At 48.1% G+C, this 24,601-nt stretch overlaps 1 protein-coding gene across 10 annotated transcripts in view; it reads right to left on the reverse strand.

Annotated features, from left to right (window-relative positions):
- PRRC2B (proline rich coiled-coil 2B) overlaps positions 1–24,601 on the reverse strand; it is a 93,835-nt gene that overhangs the window by 54,350 nt on the left and 14,884 nt on the right. For 7 of the 10 annotated variants that reach the window (XM_087418905.1, XM_087418903.1, XM_087418901.1 and 4 more), the window contains exons 2-5: positions 9,541–9,710; positions 8,547–8,724; positions 5,062–5,164; positions 1,489–1,561 (exon numbers count right to left, since the gene is read on the reverse strand). In XM_087418905.1, coding sequence (XP_087275031.1) covers positions 1,489–1,561; positions 5,062–5,164; positions 8,547–8,724; positions 9,541–9,655 — 469 coding nt within the window. In that variant the 5' untranslated portion in view covers positions 9,656–9,710. Of the gene's footprint in view, positions 1–1,116; positions 1,305–1,488; positions 1,562–5,061; positions 5,165–8,546; positions 8,725–9,540; positions 9,711–24,601 lie in introns of those variants that run through there. The other 3 variants (XM_087418908.1, XM_087418907.1, XM_087418906.1) reach the window with 3 other exon arrangements.

Raw genomic sequence — 24,601 nt, forward strand, 5'->3', positions numbered from 1 at the left:
TTAATACATTTGATTTACTTAAAATCCTAACCTTACAGAAAGATAGGCTGTAGAAAGCCAAAGGAGTACTATCAACAGTCTAGTGGGTACTCTTTACAAAGTCTCTTTAAAGACCTGATTTTAGGGTACTGAAATGCTGGTCGCCGCCCCTCCCTGCCCCTCTCTCATCTTGCTCCCTCCACATAACCCTCTGGGGACCAGAGAATCAGTAAAGCTCTCTTCCAGACAAGGCCCGAGCTTGCCCTGCCTGTTGTGAAGTCAGGAGTACCCAGGCTGTGCCCACAGCTCCACTGGCACACTGACTGATGTGTCGTTCCCCACGGGAGACTGAGGGGACAGCCCTCAACTGCACAGTGATTCCAACCCAGAGTGGGCACTGAAGTCTTGGTGGGCGGGAGAGAGGGTGGATACACGGAAGGCGAGACGTATACCTGTTTTTCTAATATAAGCTACAAAAGGTAAGGTCTGGCGAAGCCTTGGCTGGCAGGGACACGCAGAAGGCAGAGGGCGACGCCAAGACAGGGGGCAAAGGGTGAAGAAGGCAGCCGGCGCTGCTTTACAGAAGCAGGAGCCATCATGGGTTAACCATGGGCACCACCGACACTCTCCCTCGAGCTTGGAGGCAACACCTCGTTTGGTCTGCACAGTAGGCTAGAAACATTCGAACTAACACTGAAAAATCAGAAGAGTTCACATTAAAAAAATCTGGATTTTTGGTTTCTGTCAAAAAAAACGCCCCTGACGCTGGGCCTGCATTCTCAGAGGGCTCCAGTCACTGGAGGGGAGCCTAGTTACTCTCTGCTCAGGTTCCACCGCTCTCTCTCTGCCCTTATCTGAACACGTGACCCTCTCTCTGTTCTGGGCCTGCCTCGGAAGCCATTTGAATCTGTTGTTCAGCATTCATTTAAAACTCTGAACTCTTCCCTTCCGCTCACCTCCCCCGTCTTACTGAACTACCACAGTGGCAGTTCAGCCGACCACACTTCCTGAGTGCTTCCTTAGTGTAGGGCACAGCACTACAGGTAACAAACACCACGTACCCTCTGAACGCTCTGGTGTTACTGTCCACAAACAGGCAGCTCAATTGCCAGAGCTGGCTTATTCATAAATCCATACCTGAAGTTAACACCAAACCATGCAACACCTCCTCCTTGTGGTCCCAGGAGAGAGGCAGTAGATGTGTGTCAGCAACACTGCTGAGCAGGTATTAATTCCATCAGCAGCAGAGCCGAATTAAAGAACAGCAGGGATAGCTGCCCAGGTCTCCTCTGTACACCTCAGGATGAATGTCTTCAGCAGTAACACTGAATGAAATCAAGGGGTGGACACACTTCGCGGAACCGGTGCTTCCCCCACTAGGGCAAAGGACAGGGCTCCACAGAGCAGTATCTCTCTCAGGGAAGAGACTCCACACAGACTGCCTAGACCCAGCCAGAATGGTACTCATCCCTCCTACCCACCCGCCCCACACCACACACACACACTTACCACCTTCGTGTCCTACTGGCTTTCCATTCAGCTGTGCCCATGACTTTGGTCCACCTGGCACTGAATTTGTATTCTGAAACAAGGAAGAGAATCAGAAGAGAGCCGGCCCAATCGGTCTGCAGTCCATCACTGAGCGAGTCAAAATAAGGTGCCCATAGGGCTGCACCTTAGGGTCACACCCTACGCTGATATATCCACCAACACTTGCTGAGCAGCATCCAAACCACATGAGGTGCCCAGGCAGCACCCCACTCGGTGCAGCAGCCGAGATGTCAGGAACTGCCCGCCCACGTTACAGATGAGGGGCAGTGACCAGCTCAGAGTCACACAGTTATACAGCAAAGGCAGGACTCGAACCCAGGTCCACCTTCATGCTCCCTCCAGAATATTCTGTCAAGTTATCTCTCCTGCCCACAGAGCTACTTTGTCTTGCTCCAGAGGCAAAGACCAAACCCCAATTCTAGCACGTGTCTCAAAAACTGTGTGCCACTGCTAACAGAGGAATATAAACACGGGAAAGCCAACATGCCTGATCTTTCACTGCACAGGCCACTGCACCACTTTCCATAATTACAGTCATGTGTCACTTAACACGGGGACACGTTCTGAGAAATGCATGGTTAGCCAAGTCCGTTGTTGTGCAAACACCACAGAGTGTACTTACACAAACCTAGATGATACAGTCCACTACACACCTAGGCTATATGGTCCTAACCTTATAGGACCACCGTCATATATGCGGTCATCATTGACCAAAACGTCGTGATGTGGCACATGACTATACTGTCATTCTACAAGGCACAACTCCCCAGGTGAGAGGCCTTCCTCCTCCACTAATCTGGACTTGCCTGGCCCAAACTCAGTCCTACTGGCTAACCTTTGCTGAAAGCTCAGTATGGGCTAGGCATTATGTTAGGCATGCCCTGCCTGACCAAATCCTCCCACACCCTGGGAAGGCTCTAGTCGTATCTCAAGTGAGGCTCAGAAAAGAGTGACTAGTCCCAACCAGAGAGGCAGGACCAGGACTTGTCTCCACTCTGCCTGTGGCGAGAGCCCCTTTGGGTTCCCAGTCTCTGAGCTCACCTGCCTTTCTCAACAACATTCAACTTAGCCGTCCCCTTCTAAAAAAGTAAAGATACAAAAAACAAGGCTGATGCAGCATCAAGTTTCATCCCTTGCTGGACCAGATACCAGATTAAATAATTGCTCTTTCCCAACCAACCTCTCCTATCCTCCAGGTCCCCCCCACCACCACCGCTACACACACTTAAGGCAGACGGCTGCTCTCTGGCCTTCAATGCAGAGCTCACCAGGTGTAACGGTCCATTTACTTATTAGGAGTTGCCCTGAGTTGCTTGACATGGGCGGTCTGGAATGCCCACAGGTCACCCCCACACTAACGACATAAGTGACATGCCAGCAACATAACAGGACAGCGCAGCTGGGGTTGGCAGTCCCTCAGGGAGGAGCGAGCCTCCAGATCCTGCAGGAAGCAGAGGGTACCAGTGCCAACCTACACCCTCCCACTTTGTGTCTGCAGCCAAAGGAACAACGCCCCTGCCCTCCTCCACCAAAGGCACTAAACTGGAAGAGAATGCCTACAAGGCCAAGAAGGGGTTACCAACGTTGCTGGCAAATCTCTCCCCAGGAGTAGAACTGCTGTAATGCCTCTGGGGTGAGGTTTTAGAGAGTGGAAAACATTGGGAGTGTCGTCTTCTTTCCACCTCCGCACATGGGAGAAAACCAGGGAACAGCCGAGAAAGCTGAGCACTGGGTGAAGGGACCTGTGTGCTGGCTCTAGGATGGGGCTTTTCGACCCTGACCACAGACAGTTCCCTCAGCATTTTTTTTCAATAGATGCCCAGGATTGTACCCAGGCCTCAACTCAGAGTCTCTAGTGGTGGGGTACAGGCATATGTATTTTTCACAGGCTCCAAAGGTGTGTTTGATGTACAGCCAGAGTACAAATAGTTTCAAATTCTGGGAAACATACAAACTCAACGCCATGTACTCTGACTGGTTAACAGGTCCCAGTGGATTTAGGCCAATGAATATGGAGTCTCACATGAATATGGACTTTTTTTTTCTTTTTCTTACTTTCAAAAGGACAGTTCAGTGTTGAGTGGGGGAGGGTGCTCTTCTGGAAAAGCCATAAACTTTCCCCACAGATGGGGGATGGCATCTCCAACCTTCTATTGCCCAGGTCACAATAAAAACTAAAATATGGTAGTTCCAAGTTGTTTTCAAGAAAGCTGGTGAAAGGTAGGTATCTATGTCTAGATTTCTTCTTGTCTTCTAAAAGATTCACAGACCTCTCATCTAGATTTCTAGCTACCAGCTAAGTATATCCTCCCACGGATCTCTGCAGGAGAGATCCCACAGACAGACTCCGATGGACTGAGCATATTATCAGCTTTGCTCGGTTAAATCATGACTTTCTGTTTAGAAAAACATTTTATTTATTTATTTATTTTTGTGTGAGGAAGATCAGCCCTGAGCTAACATCCGTGCTAATCCTCCTCTTTTTGCTGAGGCTCTGAGCTAACATCTATTGCCAATCCTCCTCCTTTTTCTTTTTTTTCCCCCAAAGCCCCAGTAGATAGTTGTATGTCATAGCTGCACATCTTTCTAGTTGCTGTATGTGGGACGCGGCCTCAGCATGGCCGGAGAAGCGGTGCGTCGGTGCGCGCCCGGGATCCGAACCCGGGCCGCCAGCAGCGGAGCGCGCACACTTAACTGCTAAGCCACTGGGCCGGCCCTAGAAAAACATTTTAAATGTATCAACAAATAAAGGATTATAGCTCGGTATTTCCCAAAGTGTGTTCTGCGAGACACTAGTCCCTAGAAATATTCAGTTAAAAAGGTTGCCTAGGACAAATGAATTGGGGAACACTGTCGATTATGTCTTCTCCTTAGAGAGTCATAGCACACATTAGCACATTAAAGACACTGAGAAGAAGTCTAACAGTAAAGGAGCTTGCTTAATTTTGTTTTTAAACTCACCCGACCATTGAACCTTTCTGTACCCAACACTTTTTTTTTTAATTTTTTATTGAGGTCATAACAGTTTATAACTGTGAAATTTCTGTTGTACATTATTATTTGTCACCATATAAATGTGCCCCTTTACCCATTATGTCCACCCCCAAGCCCTTTCCCCTCTGGTAACCACTAATCTGCTCTCTTTGCCCACGTGTTTCTGTATCTTTGAGGCCAACACCTTTTGTCTTATGGCACTAGTTCCCATGGAGCACGTATGAGGGAACTCTGATCTCCCCTGCGGCTGGCCTGAGCGACCTCACCTCAAAGTAAGTCAATGGGAATCAAATTAGGTGTCTGTATTCTATTCTATATTTGGGTTCTTTCTCCAAAAACTGCAGATTAAAATACCTCATCAGTGACCACGACAACTTCCACGCTCATTTTCCAAAGTCACTCATCAGGTCTGCCTCTGGAATAAGCAGGTCATGCAAGGCCGCCCTTCGCAGTGACAGCTCCTCCCAGTCCCCAACAACAGAAGCGTTTAGGGGCTCCGATGCTGGGGCAACAATCAGGACAGGGTCCTGCACCTACCTCCTGACTGATTGCCTGTGTCGGTTTCTGTAAATTGGAGACAGATTTCTGCAAACCCGGCTGCGGCAGCGACTCCGGCGGCTGAGAGGCCGTCACACTGGAACTAGACAAAGGCAGGACATACAGTGCAGATTAGACACGGCACAGGCCACGCTGATGAGGTCCGGCTGCATTGCCAAGAGCCACAGCTGCTCATTCGGAGCAAGACCTCCCCTGACCCATAAAAACAATACCTTCCCCAATAGAGGGTTAAGCTGGCAAGGACAAGGAGAAACCGAATCACGAATCACGTTTGAGGTCTCTTCAGTGACATCTTACAGGACAGGACGATCCTCTGCCTTCTTGCAGAGCCTTTTGTTTACAAAAACTGAAAGCTCATTGCAAACAACGAAGTGATGGAGGATCTGCCAATGGGGAAACTGAGTCACTGCAGGGAAGGGGCTCTGAGTCCCTTACGCCTGACCAGGAGCTCACAGCTACTCAGGAGGCTGACTGCTTTGAAATATGAGATTTTTTTACTTTCTCTTGGCTTATAAAACAAATATATGTTCATAGTAAAAATAAGTTTATAAATATATATGACACAGAATTCATCATGATCTCATCCTCCAGAAACTCCAAGCCTGTTTTTCTATATATATTAAGATAGCATTTTTTTAACACAAGTGGGATAACACTATACGTACAATTCCATAACTTGTTTTTACTTAACGTATTTAACACCTTTTCATGGCAACACGTATGAGTCTACCTCTTTCTTTTAATGGCACAGCACAACTGAGTGGGTCATAACTGACCAATCTCCAATTTTTTTTTCTATTACAGATAAAACTGCAGTAAGTATTTTTGTATAGTGTATAAGTTCTTAGAAATAAAATTGCTGGATCAAAAGATGTTTTGAGGTTTAAAAGACATTGCCAAACTGCTGTCCAAAAAAGCCTGTCAGTCAATTTACACCTCACAAGTAATCTTTTGAGAGAGCAACAAGAAAGGGTTTGGTTTTTTTTTTAAAGATTTTATTTATTTATTTTCCCCCCAAAGCCCCAGTAGATAGTTGTGTGTTGCAGGTGCACATCCTTCTAGTTGCTGTATGTGGGACGCGGCCTCAGCATGGCCAGAGAAGCGGTGTGTCGGTGCACACCCGGGATCTGAACCCGGGCCGCCAGCAGCGGAGCGCGCGCACTTAACCGCTGAGCCACGGGGCCGGCCCCCAAGAAAAGGTTCTGCAGAAAGATTTCTACTGACTCAGCAGCTCTCCAGCCACTCTTTCTATTCGACCCTCCACCCGACGAGATTCAAGGAGGGTGGCAATCCACCTGGCCAGAATCCAAGTCAAAACTGGTGGCTCATCTGTAAGCTGAAACCAAATTCTACACATACACACTCTTCCAGGGTTTACTTAACCCAAGTAACTCACCATTCACGATTACTACATAATAAAGGCCACTGATCCTCCTCTCGCATCACCTCTACCTAAAACAGAAGCTTCCAGGTCGCGTCACTTTTGTGTTCTCCAAACCTAAGCAGCAAGTCCCAGCAGTTATGGCCCTCCACTCTGCCACCTCCCCGGTACCCCGCTGGAGGCTGTGCCCCAGGGACAGCAGAGAACCAGCGCCTAGGGTCTGCGGCCTTCTCCGGGACTCATTCTTTTTTTTTTTTTTTTTTTTATTTATTTATTTTTTCCCCCCAAAGCCCCAGTAGATAGTTGTATGTCATAGTTGCACATCCTTCTAGTTGCTGTATGTGGGACGTGGCCTCAGCATGGCCGGAGAGCGGTGCGTCGGTGCGCACCCGGGACCCGAACCCGGGCCGCCAGCAGCGGAGCGCGCGCACTTAACCACTAAGCCACGGGGCCGGCCCCGGGACTCATTCTTGACCTCTTCCCTGGCACATGTGCAGCACACCTGGCCTCATTAAAGCTGCCTGATACTTTCTATGCCGATGCTGGGTAAAACCAGGTAAGAGGAGGGAGCGATGCTTTGTCTTCTCTCTCTAGAACTTTTGATAGCAGAGGCATTTCAATGCTTACACTGAAATGTGTAATACCTGTTTCCTTTTGGAGTTTGTAGTGTCTACCATTTGAATAAAATGATGACAATAATGGCTGACATCTGCCATGCACTTCCTCTATGCCAGGCTCTGTGCTAAGTAACTGACTTGTGTTATCTCATCTATTGCTTATAACCACCCCTGGAGCCAGGTATTATTTCTACTTCACAGGAGGACACAGAAGTTCAAAGTCAGATAATTCTCCAGCTTCCATAAAACTAATAAAAGGTCTGGCCGGAAATCACATACACGTCTGTCTGATTCCAAAAGTCATGCAATACAATCAAACAGTACGATCCCTAAGCAAACTGTCAGAAAATTGTTTAAAACAGCTTTAAGACCCTATTTCAGTTACTACTACTTTATGATCATCTGAATGAATTATTTCCTCACGTCTATACCCTGTCTGAAGTAACTACAGGGAAGTTTTACAAAAGGTACCATGGCCACTTCCAATGAGAAAAGGACACTGGTTCACCTTTACTTTCTGGATCCCAAGCATCAGCAGCCAGACCACGAGGGATGCAGGGCAAGAAGGTGCAAAAGACAGGGTTGTTGTGTGTTCATTCCCCAACAGGCAAACCCCAGCAGTAGGTGTCTGCCTACAGCCTTAGCAAGGCCCTGTCCCTCTCTAGTCCCCTCCCAGCACAAATCCTCTTTCCTGGACACCCTCCACAGGGGCTGGAACCCGTCAGAGAAGACCTGCAGGAGGAGGAGATGACCGAAGGCTCAGGTGTCAGAGGGAATCGCCTAGGCTATGCGTCCCGGGCAGAACTGGAACCGGCCTGGCCTCATGCGTTCAGCCCCACCACACGGCAGCAGCTGCAACAGTTGCTCTGCTTCTCTAATGATGATTTTTGAGCCAGACCCTGGGCCTCCTAAGGTTTCCGTAAGTGCTGTGCTGGCAGTGGGTGAGCCTTCAGGGAGACTGCACACTGACTCCAGATAACAAGGAGCCCGGGTTATTCTCCTTCGTAACTGGGTCTGTTGAGGACAACTGCAGCAGTCTCTGCGGGAAGCTGCTGGGCCCACAGTGAGGAAGGCTGCCTTCTCAACCTGGAGCCCAGCCACAGGGACCACCACCAGAATGAAGTGTTCAAGACCAGCTCTGTCCACAGTGGCTCTTACAGGAACTGGCTCTGAGCTATTGCATAAGCTCCTCCAGGGTGATGAGGCCTGTCCTAATAAGGCACAGGGGACACTGGTCACTGGGGACAAGGCAGCCCACAGAAACGTTGCTGCATCGGCTCTAAAAGCCAGGAAAAACGAAGGCAGGGAGCAAGAAACAACTAAGTAGCAGCAGGAGTGGGGTGAACGCTTCCTCTGGTTTCTCCCCAGTTCTCCAGTCCTGCCGCCGGGAGGCCCACACCACCTCTGCTGAAGGGAAGGGTGCAGGAGTGACCCTCGAAGCCCCCCACCTGTCCCTCCGCCCTCACCTCTTTGGGTCTTGCTGATCCTGCTTGTTTGCCCATCCCGTGCCGTCCTTGGGTACTATAACGATGTTGGGGTCGTTTCCTTTGTTTTCAGACTTCAAGCTTGGCAGGTTTGCAGGTGGTGGCATACGCCGGGCTGTGGCAACTTTCCCAAGACTCTGTAAGCCATGTCTAGGAATAACTGCAGGAAAAGAGGGATGGAAACAGATGTCGCACAGGAAAGTTACAGAAGGAAACAGGCTGGATTCATTCAGCGCTCTTTCAAACTCTGAGTGATAATGACAAAGGCAACCAAACAAAAACAAAGGGCAGACCCACAGTGGAAACAAACAAGAAGTGTTTGGTAGTCACTTTACAAGCTCTTCACTGAGGACCCGAGACACAGGAACGGCTGAAATCTGTGCAGAGGCTTCCATTTTACTAGTGGGCAGGCGAAGGCTCAGGGAGCTTATGACACGGGTGAGGAGCCAGGCCCAGAAAACTCCCTCCCACACAGTAACTACCTCTCTGCAAGCTGAGACTGCTCTGGCCTTATCACAGCAGGACTGAAAGGACAGCCTCTGTCTAAACCCAAGCCGAGCCTGAGCAGGGCACCCAAAAGTCATCAAAACCTCATGGGGTGTGGATAGTCTCAACAGGAACTTTTCCCACCAAATTTCAGAATACTGGAACCACAAAATCTAAAAAGGGCAACTCTAATGCAAATTAAGTTCCATTCTACCCATCAAGCTAAAAATATCCATGGCTTCAACAAAATAAGTGAGATGGGGAAACAACCCCACCACAGCAGAGTCAGGATATTTCAGGCTCGGAAATAGAAGCAGGGAGGTTCTGCTTCCTCAGAACTACCGGGTGACCAGTACGTGCCCAGAAGACTGGTGTGCATGGACCACATCTGTCTAACCAGACAGGGGACTCCGGGTTTTCGTGGGCCTTGACCTGGAGGTTCTCACTAAAGGGAAAGCGTCAAGCAATGGCCTTCATGCTTGCTTCTTACCTGAGGACCTGATTGCGTCTACTGATTTTCCTTTATACTTATCAAACAGGCTGAGAGTCGAATACTTGCTTTTCCCATCCTTGCCCTTGGTTATTTGCCCCAAACGATCGGACATTGCGATGAAATGTCATCTAGTAAGGAAATTTTTCTCGGCACCGCTCCCAATCTGCCTTTGAAATGGAAAAAAAAAACAGTGTTAATCCACCAGCACCTCTGATCCAGTGGATTAAATCCTTTAGCACGGATCTCCTTGAAGATCTGAAGAAAGCTTTGGACTCTGTCCCTAGAAAGATGCCCTTACCAGGCACAGGCAGTTTTGCTCACATGTGAAGAGCATTTGTAGCTACACTCCCCACCTCCCCCCACCCTCCCCTCACTCCCGCACCAGCGTTAAGAACTCGCACTCTGTCTGAATCACTGGAGCCCACTGCTCACCAACTACATGGAAATGGAAACTGTCACACACAGTCCTCTTTCCAAGTCAAGGACAGCTCACTAAGACAGAAAAATAAATGCTCCTCACTTGTAGCACCTCCATGCAACATCAAAAACAAAGCAGGCATAACAGGGGAGGTACACCACTCACTTATTCAAGGCTGTTCATTTCAAGGACGAGCAAAACCAAACCAAAGGGAGCAACGAAGGTCACTAAATCATTCGGACACAGTCAGGGGCATGCACTTTTCAAAATAAAGAACCAGCATCCAGAGAGAAAACACCTGCTTAGGCAACGAGAGCAGGGCTCTCTGAGGTGCAGGCGTGGAAAACAGAAAGCAAGTGCTCCCCAGGGAGAGCCCACACAGGGCTGCACGGCCTACACGTGCCCCTCCACTTAGAGAAAATCTCCAAAAGACGACCAAGAAGCTTCTTCCCTCCGCCACTTTCTAATTTTTTACAGGCGGCTACGAGCATGTCAGCACTTTCCTCATCGATCATTTATTTACTCACTCATTCATTCATTCACTCGAATACTTAGTGAGTGCTCCATGCCAGTGCCTTTTATTCTGTACTCAACCTTGGCTACAGTTTCTAAACTCGATCACCAAAAAGAAAACTTGTCTGAGTAACCATTATTTCCCCCTGGAATTAATGTATGGAAAAGAAAGGTAAAGCATCAATTTACACATATGGATAACATGTCTTTAATGACAACATGCAGATAACTGTGAAAACATCACTAATAAAAGGCCTCAGTAGTAGCTGCAGCAGTAAGGTCTGCCATTTCATCCTCTTCTGAAGCCACACAGACCAGATGGGACACATCTGTGTGCTAGGGAAGTATTCTGCACCCTCAAAGATGATTTTAAGATAAAGCTCTATATGTTAGGCTCCAAAACTATAGAGCACAGGGAACAAAGACCATTACAAACTGAGGCCCAAAACAGGTGAAACGGGGGACGCTGACATCACACCCCTCCACGCAGCCCAAGTGCTGTGTAAGTTTGCTCTTACACAACACTGGGTGCATCCAGCCTTTCAAGCATTTCACAAGTCTTGACTGACACCCAAGATCTGCCCACCACTGCCTCAGGTGCAGGAACAGATAAGCATGCAATTCGCATCAGTGAACAGTCATGAGGAATGCACACAGATGGATGCCAAGGGATGAGCCCTGTAAGTTGGATACATAACTATAGGGGTCACCTACCAGGTGGTCACCTTTTCTTCAGGGAAATGTTCCTTTCCTCCTCACGTGATTTCAGCCACCCAAGTTGGACACTTAACTCCCTTCCTCACCCAGATCCCGGTTCAGTCAGCTACGGCCTAGGAGGGAGGCTGGCATTCAGAGGCCAACCTCCGGGAAACTAAATGAATACAGCATGCAGGAGTCAGGCACCATGAAGGAACGAACCAGGAGAAACCCTCACAAGGGCTCACTGCTCCCAGGTTTACTCAATGCCAGCAGCCCTCCCCAGTGTCTGCCTCATGTGCCAGGCGCAAAGGACAGCAGTGACCATGGACGGGATTCGGACAAAAGTGTCCAAATCCTGGTTGTGGTGCCCAAGGGTTCCACGACACACCTCTTTATCTTTAAATCGCCCTCCCAGAAGCTGGCTCCAGTAAGTTTCTGCCCCGTCCCCAAAAGTCATAACTAATAGCTTCCTTCCCTCAGGCTGGACTGTAGCCCCTCCAGGACAGGGACTGGATCTTACACGCCTCAGAATGACTAGTACTTAATATGCTCTCAAATATGAATCAACTTGAAATTCTCCATTAAGATTAGATGAGATCTAATTTTTAGACATTTCTGTCAAATCAAACCAACAGAAAAGACCACTTGGGTAGGAACTCGAACCCCCCACACACACTCACACACAGGCACGCACGGACAGGTACACACTACACTATTAACAAAGCCCCTGAGACTGCCACCATGGTGACAGCAACCAGTGGACCCTGCCTCACAGAGCCGACAGTTGAGAACAGGGGTCGGCAAACATCGCTCAGGGTCCCACCAACGGCTTGTTTCTGTAAGGCCCTCAAACCAAGAATGATTTTCTTTCTTTCTTTCTTACATTTTTTATATTTGTTTAAAAAAACAAAGAATATGCCACAGGACCACATGCGGCTTGCAAAGCCACATGCAGAAAAAGTTGGCTGATCCTGAGTCTAAAAGGAAAAGCCTCAAAAAAGCACTTTCAAAGGTCTCCAGGTGGGCAACAGATGGGCAGCCTGAGAGCACCCCTGATGAGGCCCTACAGCTCAAACAGGGGTCTGCCAGCAGGGGCCCGCCAAAACAGGGAGGGGCCCAGGCAGAGGGATGGCACATGTATCCTCATTCACCAGCAGGAGACAGTCGGGGAGGGGGAAATCTCTCCCTCTAACCTTGTGTTCTTATGGCTGGATTAATAATAAAATTGACACAGGACCAGATTAACAGGAGAAAACCCGACTTAATATGTATGTATTGAAGATCACAGAGAATTGATGCTCCAAGAGTGAACAAAGCAGGCAGTATATACATCTTTTTACGGAAAGAAACAATAAGTTTGTGAGGAAATGACAGGACAAAGAAATTTAGGTTTGAGGTATGTAATTAGCGAGGAATTTGAACAGAGTTTAGGCTTGAGGTAGTAAATTAACAAGGTTTGTTTACACAGGCTTCTCAAGCCCTGAATTCCTAGCTCTGGCGATAAGGATGCAGGGAGAGCACGTTTCACATGAGCGATTTATTTCCTGCTTTCACGGGGAACAGAGAAAGGAGGGTCAGAATGCCCTTTTCACCTCTCAAGTAACTTTAATTCAAAATAACCCATATGCCATTGTGGGATATTTTGGGGTGGCCTGCCCTGGGCCCCAACAAGACTATTCCATGGACTATGATGGGATACTTAGGGACTATTTAGCACTCTTTTTACAAACTCTGTGTGGCATGTTGAATAACCAAGACACTGAAGTCCTAATTCCCAGAACCTGTGATTATGTTACCTTACAGGCAAAAGGGATACTGCAGATGAGACTAAATTAAGGATCTTGAGATGAGGCGATTATCTGGGTGGGCCTAATGTCATCATAACAGTCCTTAGAAGAGGGAGGCAGGAGGGTGCGAGTCAGAGAGGTGTGACAACAGCAGCAAAGGTTGGAGTGATGCTCTGTGAAGATGGAAGGCGGCCACGAGCAGAGGAAAGAAACCACCTCTACAAGTTGGAAAAGGCAAGAACCAGCTTCTCCCCTAGAGCCTCCAGGAGGAACGCAGCCCTGCCAACACCAGGATTTTAGCCCAGTAAGACTCACTGCTGACTTCTGACCTCCAGAACTGTAAGAGAATAAATTTGCTTGTGTTAAGCCACTAAATATGTGGTAATTTGTAACAAGAAAATATAAAACTAACACACTCACCTATTCAACAAACTTTACCAAGCACCACCATGTGTCCAGCACTGAGGTGGGCCTGGGATACAGCAGAGGATAGGCTGGACACAACCCCCACCCTACAGCCCTAGGCCTACAGCCTGCAGACATGACAGGACCCACCAATGGTCACACAGCTAATTATCAGTAGCACGTTCCGAAATCTTTCACTTCGGAACAGTGATGAAGATCGCTACACGGCAGCTACAGCTCTGTGGCCCTGACCACAGCTTGTACCCCAGCGCGAGGCCACACACATTCCTCAACAAAACCAGCGGGCCTCCCTCCCAGCCACACACCCTGCAGGACTGCAGATTTGGCATCGCTAATCTAAATTTAGATAACCAGTGCTTACTAAATTAAAAACCAAATCAACAAAGGCAAGATAAGGAAAAATTATTTACCAGCCCCTCTGGGCCATCAAATTTCCACATTCAATCTGAACATGCTTGACTTTTTAAGATCAAATGTCTTTTAAGTCTGAAACTTGACCAGAAAATACTTGTTTCTATAGATACTGCTAAAAAGTCCTCTCAAAATCTGTGAGTCCAAACTTCCGCCAGTTCACTGATACAAACAGATCTTTCTTTGATTCTGCACTGCCTGGGCCTGTGGGCAAAAGTCAGCATGGACAGAGACAGCTCCCAGTGGGTCTTCCTGGTGACACCACGCTTCTCTGAGAACTAACCAGTCCCCACCCCCACCCTCAAGAAGCACTAGGACACCAGAAGCCTCTCCACACCCCGACTCCTGGCACCCCCCCAAAAAATAAAGAGAAACTCTGGGGAACTGGAGCCATTCTCCTGGGAATTTACAACTGTGCCTAAGAGATGTCAGCCAGTCCACAACCGTCGCTTGAGCTGTGTCCTCCCAGTAAATCCAACCACTCCACAGGTACTGACTGAGCAGTGACCATGTTCCGGGTGACATGCTTCCCGCAGCCCGCGACAGAGCCTCAATGCGCCGGACAGGACACACTGAACTAACACCTGCACTAAATCCACACATGCGCTGTTTTTGGAGTGCCCCTCCTCCCACTTCTAAACCAACTGTTGCACCGATTGGGCACACTATTGACCTCTTTAGACCTCGGTTTCCCTGTCTACAGAACTGAAGGGCCAAGACAGGATTCCACAAGTACCAGTGGGTTCTAAAATCAAACACATCAATGTTAATAACCCACAGGCATGGAATTACAAATGATTTATTGTGAAAGCAGCCATCTCCTACCACACATCTGGGATTGCATTCTATATTCCTATATAAATCTGGGTGCTAACAGGCAATGCAACTGAGTCACCATTGCTATGGAAACAGCACCCGTGGGGGATGGGGCCTGATACTTGTTCATTTTAATGCTCCACAGTACAACTGCACAGATGGAGGTTCCTCCAGGCCCAATTTTCCCTTAGAGCAGGGCTCGGAAAATTACAGTCAGCCTGAAGAGGAATATGCAACAGAGGCCACAGATGGCCCACAAAGCATAAACTATTTACTGTCTGGCTTTTTACAGAGTAAGATTACAGACACTAGCCTTAGAGCTTGCAAGGGTTCTTTCACTAAGCCAGATTTCATTGCATAAATATCCAAAACACAAATACAATCATTTGGGTTTCCCCAGTTGTATGCATCTCCAGTGAAGCAGGGCCATACTTGGGGCCTAGCTAGCCCAGGCCCACACCCATCTAGCTATTCTGCTTGCCTGCTGGTATTCACAAACACCAGGCCAGGAGCCTCAACTGTTAGTAGGGATTTAACCAGCTTCCAAATATCTGCTGACTTTGTCAAAACACACACACACACGCACACACACAAAGACACACACCCACGCATGCACCCCAAGCTCAGCTAGCCTCCTCAGATGGTAGAAAGAAATGAAGGCAAACATCTGGGTGTGAATCATGAAGCCGGTCGAGGCGAGAGAACATGCTTCTTGGTGGGTCAGAGGCATGTTCATTCAAGCCTGACTCACGCTTGGATCCCTGGGACGAGAACTGGCTGAGACATACCAGGTCCTTGCAGGCGGGCAAGGACTGAGCCTGGCTCATAGCCATGGCTTTCACACTGCTTCCTCCTCCTTTTGTAGGCAACAGAATTCATTTTTCCCCCCAAACAAAATCTAATTTGGATCCTCAGTATTACATATAAAACAGATACAAGCCAAGGGTGCCCTGCCTGAGGGAGTCCTGCCTGCACCCCACCCCACCGTAGTAACCCCTCCTTTCCCACAACAGCCACCTTGAGGCACTGTCTGGGGCCCTTAGAGCATTTTGAAAATGGCTGGCCTGAAAGAAAATACTGTCATCAGGCAAAGGAAAAAAGGGCCCAAAATCCACGTGAAGATAGCTTTGGAGAGTGAAGAAAAAATGTATACAGGTCTGCATATTTTGGCAAGTTATCTAAAGAAGTACTCCCAGAGGCTTGGGCTTTGCTGGAACAAAAACAAGAAAGACTCGCCAACAAAGGCAACTTAATCCCCAGCCCCGCCTTTCCAGACAGTAGTCCCACCTGTCAAACAGGTTACTGAGACTGCCTGCTATCTGTCCACCGGAGGGAAAATCGCCCTGCACTCGCCTTATCAAAAGCCACTTCCTGGTAACAGGATGAATTTCACTCTGCACTTGGGTACTGGCCAGTCTCAGACACCCGCCTGGCCAGGTGATTTGGGATGGCCTGTAACTCACCAGGGAACCACTACACATTCAGGGCTAATCACAGTGCAGTGGCACTTCTGAGAGCCAGGCACCCTGCCAAGCACTCACGTGCCCTCACTCCCAACTCCCCACAAGAGCCCTTTCTGGAAGATAAACCACTGTCATCAGCCTGCTTCACAGAGAAGGATACTAAGGTGCAGTGGGATGGAGAAGGAACTGGTTCAAGGTCACAAGATCAGCGAGTGCTGGAGCCAGGCTTGGAGCCCAGGCTGCAGACTATGTGCCCAGGGGGACCCGACTCCAGGCTGCTGTTACTTTACCTGTGGGAGGGAGGGCACTGACGGGAAAGAGATGCATGAGTTCTGACATGAGGCAGCCCAGGCTCAAAGGCTGCCTTCTGGCTGACTGCACAGATGACAGTACTGGACCAAGTCTTTAAAGACAAGCATTTTATTTATGCCAATGCTGCCAACAGCCAGATTTACATCCAGGCTTTTCACTCTTCACAGGTCTCCCTGATTCCAGGAACACATGGTCAAAATCATCTGCTTTCTCAAGTAGTCCTCAACCCTCAATACATGTGACGACATCACCACGTGGCTCTTTCCTTCAATCACCAATACTGATGGAGGACCTAAGCATGCTCCAGTCCCACCCCGCCCTCCCAGAGCACAGAGGGTCATTTGGGGAAGGCCCACAAGTGCAGTGTAAGAGCCACGGTTGTGAGGCACAAGCAGAAGCCCCCAACCTGGGTGGGGAGAAAGGAAGGTGGAATGTCTCTGTATAGAAGGAATGGAAAGATCCCACTGCTAGACAAAACATACCAAAAAGCGTGATCCAACAGGAATGGAAATCCAGAGCAGGCTGGATAAACACTTCAGGAAACAACCACACCAGGAAAGGACGTGGTCATTGGACAGTACACTTGTTAAGTCTCAGTCAACACGTAAAGAACCATCACCACGAAATCCAAGTACAAGATTAATAACTAAGTCTGTCCATCCTTCTCCAACATGCCAGCGTTTCGCAAAAAAGAGTTTGAACATAAGGGAGGCGCCACATCCCCTATTTCAAATTCTCAGATGTTTACTGACCACTACCTGTGCCAGTCAGTCTGAGCTACCAGGTGCTAGGGATGTGGAGACTACGGAGACTCCATCTCTGTCCTCAGAGCAGGCTCCAAAACGTTTTCTGTTAAGGGTTAGAGAGTAGGTATGTTTGGCTTTGCTGGCCACACACTGTCCATGGCAACTACTCAACTCTGCCCAAGGCTATGCTGCAGCACAAAAGCAACCACAGACAACATAAACAAACGGGCAGAGCTGTGGTCCAATATAACTTTATTTACAAAAACAGGAAGCTGGCCGGATATGGTGCTGCAGTTTGCTGACGCCTAGTCTAAAGGGAGAAGCAGATATGGAAAAGAATACATTATAGCAAGAGGAATTCAACGAAAAAGGTTTCACACGGGCACCAGGACCGGGCAGGGGTGGGGTTCGGGGGTGGGGGCAGCCTGCCTGGGTTTTGCAAGGAAACTTCTGCTGCCTCACTCAGCAAGAGCACGACCAATCACTCTCCACACCTCAGAGGGTCCCCACAGGGCACCAGTCAGAAAAGCAGAGGTGGCTTTCAAGAAGCACAGAGCGCCCACATTTCTCTGTGCCCATATGGAAAGCTAGAGCCTGGACCATTTGCGGCACAACCCAGTCATTGCACCGGCAGAAGCCCAAGCAGGTGAGGTTTCTGCAGGGAAGGTATACGGCGTGCCTGCAGGGTACAGCACAAACCTCTCCAAGAATACGCTGCTTGAAAATGAGGCGTGAGGGAACAACAAAGGGGTGGAAGTGGGGTTTCTGGTAACCCAGTGTCCACATAAGCCACACCAAAAGAGGGCCACACCACTCAGAGGAAGCAACAGAAATTCAAAATAAGAAACAAGGCTGGTACTGGAGAACCAAAGCACTTCCCTGCCCCCAATTCTGCACAGCTGGGTTTTTAAGCCCCATCCTTGCCTCCATGAACCACACACAGTCAGCTCCCCCTCCCCAGTCCTCAATCTACCCTCCACCAGAAACCCGATACTGAGCACCTGCTCACACACCTTCAACATCATCCCACCTCTCCAGTCCAAACCCTCTAGCCCAATACACGGGCCTCAAACCGCCACCCAGTCTCATCCCCACTCCCACCACGGGCCCCCCAACCCCACGCCCTGCCAGTCTCATCTCTCCAAAACATAGGGTTTGCATCTCGCCTCCGCCCCACACTGGCTGTGACTTTAGGCCTGTTTCCTCGTGGATTAAATAGAGATGAACATACTGCTACCCACCTCACAGGTCTGACGTCAAGAATAAACAAGAGAATGAATACAATACATATGACCCAGTACTCACTTGCCCTTAGAAGGTTCTCAACCAACGGCAGCTATCACCCTAGCTCTACACTGTTCACCTCTCAGCTGCCCAGCCCCTCCGACGGCCTTACAACACTACTCACCCCTCCAGGCTCCTATGCAACCAATGTGGCTTCCAATTTCCTGCCCACCTCCGGGCTCCCACAGCCCCGGCTGCTGGCACACTTGCCACCTGTGCTTCCACCTGCTGTGCTCCAGGGACCTGTCCCCACTTTGGTGCATCACAGCTTAAGGGCTGTGAGGCAGAGAGCAGACCTTCAAAACCATGAGCACAAATTCACGGATATTTAGGATTTGCTGGCGGACCCCTTTAATTAATTCTCAGGAGACAGAGATACACTTTAATTCTGAGAAAACCCTCTTGAGATAAACACTCCACTGTGACTACACTTTAAACAACACTGAACTGCCCCAGTTTCAAGGTTTCCCACTTCAGGACAATAAGCACGGATATCTACCGCAATCACACTGGCGTTACAACAGACTGCTTACGGAGGACGATGAGCCCAGGCCTGCTCATTTGTTTACCCATAACATTTTTCAGTAACAAAAGGAAGATACACTTGATATAGAAAAACTGTAAAGCTTAAAAAAAACAAAATTATCACCCATAACCCAGCTCCCAGCTACACAGCTGATCTCTCTTCACCAGCACAAGTCTCTTAAATTCTGGGGCCACCATGCTGCAATACTAATTATCCATCTCCTGCTACTCTGTCCTATTGTGTTTTTGTTTCCTACTTCACAAGAGTTTGGCAATAAAGGTCATAAAACACTGTACATAAATTCTAAAAAGATATGCCAGTTATTTTAAAAAATGATTTTAAGGAAAGCTCAGAGAGGACTACAAACAGGCCCAGCAGCGACTGTTTACACCAAGGCCTTCCCGGCAGGAATGACATCACCCGTAGCAGCCAGAATCTGGGCACCAGAGAAGAGGGAGGACGACCGGGCAGGAAGTGCCTTTCTTCAGCCCAGGAGAAAGCGTTCCTCCCACCTTCCCAAACCCCACGTTCTCAGATTCACTGTGAAAGAACACAGGAGGGTGGAGAGGCAGAGACTGGTTCTATCATCTACCAAACAGCCACTGCCGACTGCAGAAACTCAAACCTACCCCAAAGGGAACTAACGGGCCTCTCTGGGGCAAACCCTCCCCACCGAGGACGAATTCCCTCCTGCAAGCAGCAGCTCTCTGCACATAAACTGCAGAATGGAAGGAGCCAGAGAGTCCAAACGCCACCTCCGCCACTTGTTTATTCTTCTACACGAAAGGGACAGAATATCTACTTTAGAAGGTTGTTGGAAGGACCAGAGATAAGGGTCACAAGGTGTGACACCAACACCCCTAATGGAGTACTCCAAGGGACTGAGAAGGCATTCCACAGACAGACGCAGGTACTCCCCCATGCCCTCCCCATGGCCCCCACTGCACTCTCTGCACCTTCAGGCTCCTCTCCCTTCTCAAGAGTTCCAGAGAAGGACAGAGTTCTCTCTCCATATATGTAAGGAGGTGGTGACAAATGACCAGACATCCCAACCTGCCCTTTCTTCTGGGTCTTGCAACACTCTGCAGCCACTACAGCAAATGGTAGCTCTAGATTTTCTGACACAAAAAGACAACCATGACCGATCGTGTGAAAAAAGCAGCAGGGTGGTGTAACTGACAGATACACTTACAATCACTCAAACACATACGTACATAAATATGACTGTGTCTATCTACAGGCACACACACTCCAGACATGGCCCTTAATTTAATTTCATTCAATTCATAAAAACACTATTTAGAATACAGGGAGTTCTGGTTAAACCTGGCAGAAGGGGGCCGGCCCAGTGGCGTAGTGGTTGAGTTCGCGTGCTCCACTTCAGCGGCCCGGGGTTCACAGGTTCGGATCCCAGACATGGACCTACCTACATCAAGCCATGCTGTGGCAGCATCCCACATACAAAATGGAGGAAGATGGGTACACGTTAGCTAAGCAACAGTCTTCCTCAAGCAAAAAGAGGAAGACTGGAAACAGATATTAGCTCAGGGCCAATCTTCCTCACCAAAAAAAGAAAAAAAAAACATGGCAGAAGGACCACAGGCATTTACAGCTCACCCATCCAAAACCCCCTAAAATGAAAATAAAGTTCAAAGAGAACCCAAAAGGCAAGGATGATTTTGGCAGACAAAGAACAGACACGAGTGGGGGCTGGTCCGGTGGCCCAGCAGCTAAGTGCACGCGCTCTGCTTTGGCCACCCGGGGTCCTCCGCTTTCGGATCCCGGGCGCACACCGACACACCGCTTGCCAAGCCATGCTGTGGCGGCATCCCATATAAAGTAGAGGAAGATGGGCATGGATGTTAGCCCAGAGCCCATCTTCCTCGGCAAAACGAGGAGGACTGGTGTAGGATGTTAGCTCAGGGCTAGTCTTTCTCACAAAAAAGAGAGAGAGAGAGAGAGAGAGAGAGAGAGAAGAAAAGAAAATCAAAAAAAAAAAAAGAACAGACACGAGTCGTAATAGATTTAGCAGATTGAAGGATCCTACAAACTAAAGACCGCAAAGGGATAAATCTCCCATTGACCCACAGAACGTCAGGGAGTTCAGGAGGTGCCAGGAGGTACCTTGTAAGACAGGGAGGTAGGGATTTAAAGGGGGGAGGACTTGCTGAAAGGCTGCATCTATAACAGCTAGGCTCCCATGTCGCCTCCCCACTCCTCTCTGGATAAATTAAATAAGAGAAGTCTAGACTTGAGAACACCAGGGTCAAAGTGGGTGGGGGTGAGGAAAGGAGCTAAAAAAGAAGCTAAGAGAAAATCTGAGTAGCAAGTCATAGGAGCCTCGGGCCCCTCTGCCGCTGGCCTCACAGGAGGGTGGCAGACACACATGTGTCCCTCTCTCCACACCCCAGGCAAAGACAGAGCCTTCTCTTGAAAACCTATAGATACCTACACTTGGGGCTCAAGAAAAAAGGCTGACCTCCCATCCACCCACCCTACACTGAAAGAACTCCCACAGACCCACTACCCAGTTTCCAGTCACTATGCGTGCCCAAGATCACAGACATCTGAGCAACCTCAACTGAAAGACAGAGACCAGACAGACAGACAGACAGACAAAAGAACCTGGAGGAAACAGACAAGGCCAGGAACCAAAGTTTAAAAAAATATGTAATATAAAATCAACATCCTCAGAAAATTAAGAGACTGCTCCCATGCCAAAAAAAAAAAAAAAAAAAAAAAACACAGAATTTTTTTTTTCTTAAGGGACAATGAGAGGGCCGGCCCCATGGCTTAGCGGTTAAGTGAGTGCGCTCCGCTGCTGGCGGCCTGGGTTCGGATCCCGGGCGCGCACCGACGCACTGCTTCTCCGGCCATGCTGAGGCCGCGTCCCACATACAGCAACTAGAAGGACGTGCAACTATGACATACAACTATCCGCTGGGGCTTTGAGGGAAAAAAATAAATAAATAAAATTATTAAAAAAAAAAAAGGGACAATGAGAAAACAAGAAAAAGCCCTGGGTAGAACTAAACACGTGAGAGCCAAAACTCCATAACCTCAGGTTAATCATGAGGAAAATATCAGATGAATCCCAACTGAAGGACATTCTACAAAACGTCTGAGCAGTACTCCTCAAACTGCCAAGGCCATCAGACAAAAGGGAAATCTGGCAACTGTCACAGTCTAGAGGAACCTAAGGAGACACGATGACTAAATGTGGTATCCTGGAATAGAAAAAGGACATCAGGCAGAAACTAAGGAAAGCTGAAAAAAGTACAGACTTTAGTTAATAATCATGTATCAATACTGGTTAATTAGTTGGTATAAACGTACCATACTAATGTAAAATGTGTATAATAAGGGAAACTGGGAGCAGGGTATATGGCAACTCCAACATTTCTGCAAATCCAAACTATTCTAAAAAAATGTTTAAATTTTAGTTTCAATAGAAGAGATAGAAATAAAGTCAAGGAAATCTCAGAAATACTAACAAGGAAATGAATGTTAGCTCCCCACACCCACCTCCTTAAAGGATTAATCCGGGAGTTCAAATTTAACTAGGAGTTCCAGAAACAGAGAAAATAAAAGGAGGGGAAGAAATTATCGAAGAAAAATTCCCAGAGTTGAAGTACCCAAGACCTGCAAGGGCCCAAGAAAGTCCACAGGATAACGGATGTAAAAAGAACACGAGGGATAACATGAAATTTCAGTACCTTAGGGATAAAGACAAGAACCCAAAAGCTTCTGAAAGCCCCCCTTCCCAAAAAAAAGGCCTCAGGGAGAAACACTCAGAACGCAATCAGTTCTCACCAGCATCATCCCTTCCCGGGAAATGATTTTCGATCTAGAATCCAACAGTCAGCTGACCAACTCAAGTGTGACAATAAAAAACGACCTTTTCAGACTCATACACAAGGACTCAAAACATTTACCTTCTCAGAAAGCTGCAAGGGAATATGCTCTAACAAACAAGAGAGCAAATCAAGACAGAGGCAAATGTCACAGCGGCCAGTCCTGCCTGCCAGCAGCTAATTCTCCCTCCTCCTTCTCATAGGAAGTTATCTCTTTTGCCCCCAGGCAGTGCAAGGGCCTGAGGCGGGCCTGAGGTAGAGGGGGCATGCCTGGTGTAAGAGAAACCCATCCCCCTTGCTGGAGATTGGCTCAGAATGTGTACGTGACTCACCCAGACAAATAGGATACCTGGTTCCTTAATGACAACACGGAAGCAGTGGACCAACCAATCAGGAACCTGCCCACCTCTGGACTTCCACTTACTGGAGTCAATAAATGTCCTTACTGTTTAAGGCAGCTTAAGACAGTTGCTGTTATTTGATGCTCAAATTACCAGACAGATACAACATGGGATCCAGGAAACAAGAGATCCAACACAGAGGGACAAAGACAAGTCCCAGAATAACAAGCAAAGGAAGCCCAAGATGGCAGCTGTTGGGGAAGAGCGCAACCGGTCCGGATGAGAGGATGACAGAGTTCCATTTATTCCAGGGGATAAATGGAACTCACAGATGATCTATCTGGGCAATCAGAAAATAGCATTTGTCGCACTTTATTAGAGCATTTGTAAAAAAGTAAAAAATACAAGTTTTAATGTAGTTGAATTTATCAATCTTTTCTATTTTGGTAGCGCTTTCTGTGTCCTATTTATTTATTTATTTATTTATTTTTTAAAGATTTTATTTATTTATTTTTCCCCCAAAGCCCCAGTAGATAGTTGTATGTCACAGCTGCACAACCGTGTAGTTGCTGTATGTGGGACACAGCCTCAGCGTGGCCAGAGAAGCGGTGCGTCTGTGCGCGCCCGGGATCCGAACCTGGGCCACCAGCAGTGGAGCGCGCACACTTAACCGCTAAGCCACAGGGCCGGCCCCTCTGTGTCCTATTTAATGAATTTTGTCTTCTCCAAGATCATAAAGATATTCTCCTACGTTTTCTTCTAGAAGCTTCATTGTTTTATCTTTCATGTTTAGCTCTACAATCTATCTAAAACTGTTTCTGGATATGATTTGAGGTAGAAGATTCATTTTTTTCCTATATAGAGAATCCAATTTTCCCAGTACCTTTTTTTGAAAAGGCCTTTTTTTCCCCTTTGTCATAAGTTGATTATTTACGTGAAGTCTGTCTCAAGATTTCTCTTCTAGCAGCCTATTTGTGTATCCTTCTGCCAACACTGTGCTGCTTCAACATCTTTACCTCGTGCTGTCTTGACATCTGGTAGGTAAGTCCTTCAGCTCTGTTCTTCTTCAAGCAGGCTTTGATTATTCTTGGCCCTTTGCGTTTTCATACCAATTTCAGAATCAGTTTGTCAATTTCCAAACAAAACAACAACAAAGGAAAAGCCTGCTGGGATTTTAACAGGAATTATGTGGAATCTAGAGATCAATTTGGGGAGAACCAACATCTTCACAACACTAAGTCCTGGCGAGTACAAGGACAACCCTCACAGGGCCACCCGGCAGCTTAGCAGTTAAGTGCGCATGCTACGCTGCGGCAGCCGGGAGTTCTCAGATTCGGTTCCCAGGCGCGCACCGATGCACCGCCTGTCAAGCCATGCTGTGGCGGCATCCCATATAAAGTAGAGAAAGATGGGCACGGATGTTAGCCCAGGGCCGATCTTCCTCAGTAAGAGAAAGATTGGC

The sequence above is a fragment of the Ceratotherium simum genome, chromosome 29 (assembly GCF_057802395.1).
Source record: "Ceratotherium simum simum isolate JZ-2026a chromosome 29, ASM5780239v1, whole genome shotgun sequence".
Taxonomy (NCBI): Eukaryota; Metazoa; Chordata; class Mammalia; order Perissodactyla; family Rhinocerotidae; genus Ceratotherium; species Ceratotherium simum.